Genomic DNA, 10936 nt, shown 5'->3' on the forward strand with positions numbered 1-10936 from the left:
AACCATAAATAGACACGCTGTGTCGAATACATTAAACATTGAACATAACCTCTTTGTTTTACTGCAGTGTTTTCAAGAAATTGTTTATTTATTGACTTATTAATTATAAAATAATTATTTTAAAAAGTAATAATGGCTGATCCCGAACTTGAAATGCTTCGACAGCAACGTATGGCTCAACTACGTTCGCAATATCAGGTAATAATATTTAAATATTTTTTATTTATTGACAGGTAATAATTATTGACTTTAGCTACTTTGACATCGGAAATAGTAGACATCAAATATTTTTTATTTACAAATATTTTTTTATGTCATAATAGTTTAATAATTAAATATTTAATAAACTATTTATCTTTTTCATTAATTATGATATTGAAATTGAGAGAAATCTGATGATTTAAAAAACTTTTTTAACAAATAAATTATAGCAAGAAAAATTATGAAACTAAAATTAGCCGACAGCGAAAAATTTTCGATTTTTTTTTATTAATTGAATTAGCAATAAAAAAATATTTTTAAAAAATTGCACGTATAGATTTTCAAATTTTTACATGTGGAATTTTTTTCTGATAATTTTATTAATAAAAAAAATTCTGAAAATTGTCAGCTGTCTGCTAACAGAAGAAGCTCTAAAAAATTAGAAGCTCTAAAAAATTATAAATGTAATTTTCTCAAAATAATTCTCTAGAGTTAGTTGATCTTTATAGAAAAATTGAAAAATGTCAGGTGTCTGTTAATTTCAGAGTAATTATTTTTTTTATATATTAAATATTCTGATTGTTAATAATTTTATAGGGTGGTGATGAATCTAGTCAAAAAGCTGCTGAAGAACAGAGACAAAAAATCCAAGATATGAAACATTCAATTTTATCTCAAGTATTGGATCAGTCAGCTAGAGCACGGCGTAAGTTAAAATAAAATTTGATATTAAATATGACTTTTTTTAATAAACGAGAAATTATAAATAATTATGATTATTGAGCTCTAATTATTCAACAGTGAACACTTTATCATTGGGTAAGCCGGAAAAGGCAAAAATGGTCGAAGAAATGCTTGTTAATATGGCACAGAGAGGACAATTACCAGGAAAATTAGGTGAAAAAGAACTCATTAGTTTATTAGAAAGTGTTAATCAACAAACACAAAAAACAACAACTGTTAAGGTATTATTATCTTTAAATTAACTAAAGTTACTAAATTAAATTGAATTTCTCTTTCTTAAGATAAATAATCATATTATTTTTATTTTTAGTTTGACAGAAGACGTGCAGCTTTAGATAGCGACGATGATTTGTAGCAATATTTAAATGAATGAATCGGTTTATTATTTTTTTTTTTTTTGATTAAATTTATTTAATAACACATTTTGTATCAATAAAACTCATCAAAATCGAAAACTTTTTAAATATTCCATATTTATTTAATAATAATTATCTTTTAAATGCTTTTTCTTGTCTATAAAATTCCAAAATGACATTGATTGGAATGCTCATTAAATAAATAATTTTTCATAAATAAAGCTTTTGAAATAAATAATTCTTTCAAATCACACTCACACACCAAACAATTAATTTCAATTTAAAAATGATGCCTAACAAAGTTTATCTTTATAAATATAAATGACATTAATAATATCAATTATATAATTCAATGTCGCTTGTATTGTCCTCTGAAAATTCCATACCAAAGATGCATAACTCTATTAAATGTCTCAATTATTAACAAACACTACGCTATTACCAGAACCATATGCGATTCGGAGTAATTATCGAAGTAATTTTAAATAATATACAAGACAAATTCTTAAAATTTGTCACTAATGTACATGGCAATCATTTTTTTCATGAGGTATTCACAAAAATTCATTACTTAAACGCAATATATTAAAAATGTGTTTCATTGTTTTTAATCTTTCTTCATATGGCTTTTTTCTGCTTCATCTGTAATTAAAAAAAAAAGTGAATTTAACATATATGAATATATATTTTCTAAAAATACATAAATAGTTCAAATATAACCTTCTTCATCTTCTTCTTCTTCTCCAGCATCTAAAATATCTGGACAGCAAATTCCATATAAAATTAACGAAAAAAATAATGCTGGAAGTCCGAACACTACCATCGTCAATATAGGATTGCCTTTCCACATTGACATCAATGTTGATTTTGTTTCATACCATGATCGATATATTTGCACTAGTATATGGTTTCCTCCGTATCGCTACATTAAATTAAATATGTATTATTTTTTTGTTTTGAATAAGGTAAAAGACCCAGTTATTGACACTGGTCTAGTTATTGACACTTGCAATTTTATTTACATTAAATAAAACAAATCGACTCTAATAAATTAATAAATATTAGCAACCTTGCAGTCACTATGTGACTGCCGTGACTTGTGAACTATAAATAAATAAAATTTTGCTTTATTAAATAATGAATTTTGTTAAACTGCACTGTACTTTCTTAACTATTGACGTTTTTAAAGATATAAGCTCATCCCGATGTTACACTCATCAAGAGCTTTCATTTGAGTACCCACATGCATTTTTGATATATTTTTTATTTATACATATATGTAATATATGAAAAATTGATGTGGGTACTCAAATGAAAGGTCTTGATAAGTGTAACATCGGGATGAGCTTATGTCTTTAAAAAGGTCAATAGTTCACAAGATAAAAGGTCATTTCTTAATTATGTATCTAGAGATAGAGCTTTTTCAAATGCAGCCTAAATACTTATCATCATAAATTGACTATTGGTGAGAATGATATAAATTCTCCAAAAAGCACAACTTCAGGTCAAAACCTATCCAACGATACCAAATTTAACCATAAAAACCCATTTTATTATATAAATACACTGACCATAAAATTTCTCTTATTCTCTTAATAATACACTGACAAAAAAATTGACTTGACTCAAGAGCCAAACTCTTGAACCAAGAATTCCATATTGAAGAAAATGATTTTCTTGAGTCAAGAGAATAAATTCTTGAAACAAGAAAATTTTCTTAGACCAAGAATAATTTCTTAGCTCAAGAATTTATTCTCTTGACTCAAGAAAATCATTTTCTTCAAAATGGTATTCTTGGTTCAAGAGTTTGGCTCTTGAGTCAAGTCAATTTTTTTATTAGTGTATAGATAATTTTTGAATTATAAATTTTAAGATAATTGTTTTTCTGATAACATTTTATTTTTTTAATGAGAATAAAATTGCAAGTGTCAATCAACTAGGCCAGTGTCAATAACTGGGTCTTTTACTTTACAATACTTTATTAAAAAATTTAAATAGTCTTACTGGTGCACTATCATTGCGTATATGTTCCAAAAACATCTCAATAGCTTGAGCTGTTAATTCTCCTGGTTCATCGTCAGGTATGTGATGATGATTCGTTTTTGTATTAATTACTATTAAACTGGGTAGAGGCATTTCTGTCATAGCAATGCTGTTGATCAATTCGCTGTTTGCTACCCAGCCGAATTGGAAGTGACTGAAAATAACAATTTATTAAACATAATCTTTAGTTTAAAAAGTGCATTTTCTCTTCTTTCAGTTTATTAACTAAACTTTAATATGATTGTGATACTTCACAGTCGTTAAATTTCTTTAAAAGGTAGAAAGTTCTGTTTAAAAATCCTATTAACAAGATTTAACGTACTATACATTGTTAATTAAATAAATTATGACTTACTCGTGATATTTTTCACGTTTTTTCTTAATTACTGACTCCACCATATCTCTAAACTCCAACATATCGGGTGAAACATCTTCAACAGCATTTTCTTCCACTACCGCTAGTACGAGATTTTTATTAGTCTTAAACAACTGATGAAGATTACCCCGTGTTACTTTTGGGAATGTTGGAAAACGTTCAGCATTCACCCAAGTATACAACGTTTCATTTAATGCTTCTATTTCACTTTCATTGTGAGCTACAGGAAAAATTAATGTATATAAAATATCAAGTTTGTAATAAAATGAACTGTAAGTTATTATTTATATTACCAGTAAAATTGTAATGAGAGTTCTCTTTATAGACAAAAATAACCGGTGTATTTTCTACTGGTGCATGATTACCGACAACATGGGGATGAGATTCATAAAAAAATGCATAAGGTTGAAATGCATCAGCTGTTTTATGATATAAGTTCTACAAATAAAATAATATTAATAGATTAAATAATTTAAATTAAATTAAATACTTATACTAGAGTTAACTGACAACTGTAAGTTTTTTTAATTTTTATAAAAAATTAATTACGATGAAAAAAATGCTTTTAAAAATTTTACTAAGAAATTTTTTTTAATTTTCGCATGTGGAATTTTTTAACTAATTTTTTTAACTGATAATTTAATCACTATAAAATTCTAAAAAAATTTTTAATGTCTGTTAATTTTAGTGTCATTAATACTTTATTAAATACTTTACCCATAAAGGTCCAAATTTTTCTCCGACGTACAAAAAGTATAGGTCATGCTGATTTTTTATAGTGTTAAAACTTTGTCGTTTTGTTATTTCTTGAACGGGTGGGCCACTTAATCTCAATGCAAATTTAACTATTTCTTCTTTTGTTCTATCGCCATTATAGGTAAAATATTGATCACCTTTCAAACTATTGGAAAAAAAAATTAATTATATTAATATTCATCAAAAAAACCCACTATTAAATATTTATGTAAGTCTATATTATAGTATCCAGTGGTAAAAGTGAGCTCATTTCGAGTTTTTTTTTTTTGTGTTTTAAAGACCTTGAAAATGAGGACACCTAGACACCTGATTATTGAAGAATATAAATAATAAATAATAAACATACAATAAAATAGTAGGAAATCCACGTATTTTGAAATTTTGAGCCACATTTGTAAATCTTGTACAATCAACTCTGCCAACTTTTATGGAAGTTGCATAAAGATGTTGAGCCACATGTGCCCAAACAGGATCCAGTCTTTTGCAATGAGCACACCAAGGCGCATACATCTAATTAATTTAAATTTATGAAATGGTTACTCAATTTTATCAATTAATCTTTCGATAAATTTTTCATTCACTTTTACCGTAAATTCGATTGAATTAATTTTGTCTTACCATCACCATCCAATGTCCATCCTTATAAATATCTAAGAATCTATCGCTTAATTCAATAACCCTGGATGCTGCCGTATTAGCAACGAATGCTAAAAAGAATAAATACCACATATTATTATTCTTTTTTAACAATAAAAAGTAATTAAAATCTCATTATTCAAGTAAACAATATTATTGATATTGTTTTTGTTATAATTATTATTATAAAAACAAACAATTATTTTTTGAAAGAAAATGACAGCTGATTATCGATTGTCTCAATAAGGTTATAGTTACAAAGGTAAACAAAATTTTTAGTAGAAAAAAACCGAATAAATTATTTCACACATGATAATCAAATAATTTTTTAATATTTACTTACCACAAAAAAATGTAAAAAAAATTAATCTTAGTAAAGAGACCATTGTTGTGAAGACTAGGAGAGTATTTTAATTATTTGGCTCATTAAATATAATCCACACCAAACTTAACGTCTTATTTGTTAGTAAATTTATTTTATCAACATCTGTATGAATTATTGATTTGTATTATCGTAGAATAGTAATGCATTGTCGAAAATTACACTGGCAATACATTATTAAATTAAAAACATACAGTGGATTCTGATTTATATGTTTTATATGTAAATTAGAACTACCAACTCAATAAAGCAATTATAGATTTTGTAGTTTTATAAATTTGGTAACTTGTCTAATTTATGGCGCGAACTACATAAATATTCAAAATTTATTTTACCGAGGTAGTTTTTTTTTGTAAAGTTAATTATTTTTTTTTTTTATTTATTGTCTAAAAACAAAAAAAAATAATAATTCAATTAATGGCTTAGGAAATTTTTTTTGAAGAGGTAAGTAAGCAAACATTTGATTAATAAAAATTAATATTTATTCAAATTTCAGTAACAAAAGTATAACAAACTTATAAAATAAAGTTGAACTTGTAGATATTTACACATTTAGCTGTTGAGCAGATTTTTTCCTTGGTTTAGGTACCGGTTTTTCACTTTCAATAACAAAAGTAACATCACTTCTCACAGAGCTTTCACTTTCAATATGAACATCATCATGCTTATCAAGAACATAAGTCCCTCCACTTTCTGGACTACTTTCGTGTCGTTCATCTCTAAAATCACCTTGACCTAACTCTAGATCATGACTATCTCTAAATTTACCTCTATCTCCTCTATTCCTGGTTTCTTTTAAATCCTTGACACGAATATTAGCCCAAGATCCAGTTAATACTCTCTCAGAAACAGTTTTTAATCTTCTACGATTACAATATGCACCATCGGACATTGTTTTACTATCAACATCTTCATTATTGGGTATCGATGCACGCTTGTAACTTCTTGAACTTTTGCATTTAATGTTTTTTTCAATATTATGAGAATAGATATTAAAATTAGAATTATTTAAATCAGTCATTTCAAATATCTCCGATCTAGAACCGGAGGTCGAATTATCTTCTAATGTTGAAAATAACGGAGGGACATAAGGCATCACTTTCTCTTGGCGATGATCTAAATAATGGGGGCTGTCTACTTCCAAACCTCGTATTCCGTTGGCTTTGATATCGTACAATGTTCGTGTGGTAGCACTTTGATTGTGGCTATTTGAAAGAATTTTATCAATTTTAGCAATTATACTGCTGAGTCTATTGGTGCTGCGTGTTTTAAATTGTCGTTCTGAGTCGTTGAACAACTTTAATCTAGAACGTAAATCTTCACGGCTGTCATTATTCATAATCCCAAAATTTTCTTTGCTTTCTAATTTCATTGAATCATAAGATTTTCTGTGTGAAAGTCTTGGTGCTGTAAATCTACTATTTGAATCAACTAATTTTATTTCCGTATCGTGATTGTTTTGTTGATAATCTATGTCTAGTAATTTTAATCCAACAGATTCACCAGTTGATTGTTTATTGAAACGTAATATACATGCTTCAGTTGCAAACCCAAATACTGAATACGCTAAAGCGTGATCATACGGATGATAATCGACACCAGTGATAACACCGTCTGCTAAATTTGTTTGATAAACAGCTATATGCTTGCCGGAATCTGTATTCCATATATTTAATGAAGCATCTTCATCACCACAAAGAATTAGACTGCCACACGGAGATATTCTCGCTGTTATTTGTACTCTATAAAAATAATTATAATATTTAACTGTATTTAGATGTTAATTATAGCAATTAATAATTATAATAAATGAATAATTATAATGATATTGAATTTAACAAACATTTAACAATTTTTTAGATTATTATAACAATTAAATTACAATGAAAAATTTAGCAAAAAAATTCCACAAGTAGAAATTAAAAAAAATTACATTGATAAAAAAATTAACTTGACTCAAGAGCCAAAATTTTGAATCAAGAATACCATTTTGAAGAAAATGATTTTCTTGAGTCAAGACAATAAATTCTTAAAGAAGAACATTTTCTGAGACTAAGAATAATTTCTTAACTCAAGAATTTTCTCATTTTCTTCAAAATGGTATTCTTGATTCAAGATTTTGGCTTTTGAGTCAAGTTAATTTTTTTATCAGTGTACAAGTACGAATTTTTGAAAATATTTTTATTATAAAAACTGTTAGATGTCTGCTAATTTCAGTACCATTAATTATAAAATATTACCTTGAATTTTTTAATCCTAAATATCTTTGTAGGACAACACCAGTAGCCAAATCAATCATTCTCAAACCGTTATCACGAGAATGTACCAATAATCTAGACCCCAATGGATGTAATACAATAGTATTAATGACAACATTTTCTATTTCACGTATTTTTATTTTACGCGAGATTTTCCAATCTCTGAAGCCTCCTTTCTTAATTTTCAAGGTCCAATGAATAACAATACCAACACTGTCAGCTGTCAGAAGATCACCGTCATTTAAAAAGCAAATATCATTGACAAAACCATCATGTGTCTCAAGTTCTTGTATTAACTCGTAATTATTATTATTTTTTTTACGTGACCAAACTCTGGCTACGTGATCATAACAACCTGTTATAATTATTTGATGTTTAGACGGTTGAAATTTACCACAATAGACATACGACGGATGAGGTAGCATATTTATTTCGTTGATTAATTTATTTTCAACGTCCCACACTCTCGCTGTTCGATCTGACGAAACTGACAGCAAATAGTTGTCCGTTTGAGACCAATCAAGTGCATAAATGAAACTTTTGTGACCAGAAAATTTGACAAATATTTTTTCATCATCGATTTTCCACACTGTTATCGGATAATCGTACTCTTCACAATTAACGCATGCCAAGTACTTGCCATTATTGCTGAAGCAAACGTAAAAACATCCATTGTCGCTGACCTCTGTTTTTAAAAGTAATTCATTTGGTATTTTGCATGATTGAGCTGCTAGACGACTCCACCTTGAAATATTAACGATTTCCGTATTTACAGCCGACTTTGGTGGTTCCGTTTGTTCATCAGAGAACTCATCAAGCGTCAACTGACCATAAAAAACCGGCTCCAGTTTTGGTGGTTCTACTGAAGTAATAGTTACAAATAAAGTACTGGGATACTTATCGCGAGAACCGGATTTCCACCAACTGTAAGGCTCACATCGATGTCTGATAGACCTTCGTGAATTCCTCTTTGGTTTATATAACTGGAGTCGTACAAATTTGTCAATATGAGTGACACCATTTGCCCCTACTGGTTTTAAAAATGCCCAAGCTATTTTATACCAACAGTTTTCACCACCTGTAAAATTTTAAATATTAATAAAAAATTATTTTAACTGAATAATAATTTATAAAATATTACCAAAATGATCGTATGTATACGAAGCCTCAGCAAAGCTTGGAAGATCAACGATTTCAAAGAGAATTAATGTTTGATGATTATCCTGATTAACAATATCATCAAAATCATACTCAAAAACTAATTCTTCTTCCCAGGACGGTACCATAGATTTATTTTCTCGAAAGTCAAATGTCCCGGTTATCAGCGGTTGTAAATAGCTCTTGGAATCTTTGCTTGTCTTTAAATAACTCCCCGTACTTTCTTCCACAACATGAACAATTACCATCGGATGTTTAGTTACATAATCAGCTATCAGCATGTCTGCTCTGTGAATAGTAACTGAAATATACTTAATTTCACGTTTTATTTCTTCTTTTTTCTTTCTAGTCTTCCTGTTTTTACGTTGCGGAGATTTAACATCAATGGATTGAGAACTAATTGTTCCAGATTGCGATCTACTTGAAGATGACTTTAATTTAGATTTCGCATGTTCCTTTATTTTTTTTAACTTATCATCTTCTTTCGAAGAAACTAAAACTTCAGGAATTTTCGGAATATCTGAACTTGTCGAATCTTCACCAGTCGATAGATTTTTTCGTCTGGAATGTTTTACACGTTTCTTCTTTTCTCGCGAGGAACTCTTAGAACTTTTTTTGTGACTTTCAGAATCACGCTCTCGATCGGATACTTTTTGTTTGGGTAAAAATGTCTCTTGATTAATTTTTTCAATATCTGATACATTAGTAAGTCTCTCAACAGATTTCATAACTGGCTTACTTTCAAATTCTTCACATTTATTTTCCGCCGGTTTGATTTCAATTTTAGTATTTTCTACTGTCCCAAATTCTGTTTCAACAACCAGAACTTGATCTACGTAATCATGATCCGATTCAAATCCTCCATTATTTTCTCCTAATTCATCATCACGTTCGATATTCTCTTCGTTGATAAATTTATTAAGCCGTGGGGCTGGAACAGGTTTTTTTGTTCTTGACTTATCGACCCAAGAATTACTTCTTTCTGAGACACTAGATGAAGACACTGATTCTTTTCGAGGAATAACAATGTTAGCATCTTTAGACCAACGCTTTCGTTGCTTCTTCACTGAATCAACCAAGCTCTCTTGTGTCATCTTGTCTAATGGCTTTTGACTACTATTAGAATGATAAGTTATGTCCGGTTCCGTTTCACCATCCTTAAAAGCCATTGTTTCGATAACAGTTTCTTCAATTTCTTTAGGTGACTTGCTTAAATTCTCGCGATGTATATCTACCACGACGATATCGGGCTTCGATTCTACGTCATTAGAACGTACACGCTCAGATCTTTTTAATTTACGTGATTTTCTGGCACTTTTATCCATATTATTTTCACTATTCTCATTTTTATCAATAATCTCTTGAATTTCATCATCTTCCATCCCTTTTTCGTTAACGAGATTTTTTTTTGACCCAAAATCAACATCTGGAGACCAATCAGAACTACCTAGAGCTTTAGCACGTTTCATTTTACCACGTATTAATTTTTTTTTATTAATTACTTCTCTTTTATTACTTTCATCATTTAATTGCAGCGAATTATTGTCAACTTCTTCATTTAACTCTTGTGTTGACTGACTCAAATCTTTACGAAAAGCAGCGCGAAATATTTTCTCCATTTTGCTACCAATTCCACCAAATTTACCACTCAAACCCGCACTTCCAGTATTAATTTCTTCTATTATATCTTCACTATTATTTCTCGCTCGTTTCAACATTGTGAATTTATTTGTAAACTTTTTGACAGTCGATTGTATGAATGTTGTTTTTAGACAATACTGACAGGTGCGCTACTACAGCTGCTTACTGTTACATTACGAAACTCGTAACCATGCAACGTAGAATCGATATTTTTCATACATGTATATACAAATACAACACACAAACTTACATATTAGTATTTCGTATGATTTTATCAAATTAATTGTAATGTTAGTTGTTTTTATTTATTAAAATAAAATTTTTATATTTTTAACGGTATCGATTTTTGTAAAATATTTTGATGGAGTAGGTCAATTTTTTTTTT

At 28.5% G+C, this 10936-nt stretch overlaps 3 protein-coding genes across 3 annotated transcripts; 1 reads left to right on the forward strand and 2 right to left on the reverse strand.

The window, feature by feature from the left end:
- Nucleotides 1–23: 23 nt before the first annotated feature.
- On the forward strand, nucleotides 24–1400 carry LOC123263741 (programmed cell death protein 5). Its single transcript, XM_044726714.1, has 4 exons — nucleotides 24–198; nucleotides 799–907; nucleotides 1003–1166; nucleotides 1256–1400. The coding sequence occupies exons 1-4, from the start codon at nucleotides 133–135 to the stop codon at nucleotides 1298–1300; spliced, it is 384 nt and encodes a 127-aa protein (XP_044582649.1). The 5' UTR covers nucleotides 24–132; the 3' UTR covers nucleotides 1301–1400.
- Nucleotides 1399–5710, reverse strand: LOC123263740 (protein disulfide-isomerase TMX3). The gene is made up of 9 exons (XM_044726712.1): nucleotides 5456–5710; nucleotides 5095–5183; nucleotides 4823–4986; nucleotides 4438–4621; nucleotides 4014–4158; nucleotides 3700–3940; nucleotides 3306–3498; nucleotides 2022–2223; nucleotides 1399–1943 (listed from the first exon to the last, which is right to left on the reverse strand). The coding sequence occupies exons 1-9, from the start codon at nucleotides 5496–5498 to the stop codon at nucleotides 1909–1911; spliced, it is 1296 nt and encodes a 431-aa protein (XP_044582647.1). The 5' UTR covers nucleotides 5499–5710; the 3' UTR covers nucleotides 1399–1908.
- Nucleotides 5711–5958: 248 nt separating this feature from the next.
- LOC123263307 (jouberin-like) lies at nucleotides 5959–10743 on the reverse strand. The gene is made up of 3 exons (XM_044725940.1): nucleotides 8894–10743; nucleotides 7735–8830; nucleotides 5959–7236 (listed from the first exon to the last, which is right to left on the reverse strand). Exons 1-3 carry the CDS (start codon nucleotides 10626–10628, stop codon nucleotides 6039–6041), a joined length of 4029 nt encoding a protein of 1342 aa, XP_044581875.1. The 5' UTR covers nucleotides 10629–10743; the 3' UTR covers nucleotides 5959–6038.
- Nucleotides 10744–10936: the final 193 nt, after the last annotated feature.

This window comes from Cotesia glomerata, linkage group LG4 (genome assembly GCF_020080835.1).
Source record: "Cotesia glomerata isolate CgM1 linkage group LG4, MPM_Cglom_v2.3, whole genome shotgun sequence".
NCBI classification, from domain to species: Eukaryota; Metazoa; Arthropoda; class Insecta; order Hymenoptera; family Braconidae; genus Cotesia; species Cotesia glomerata.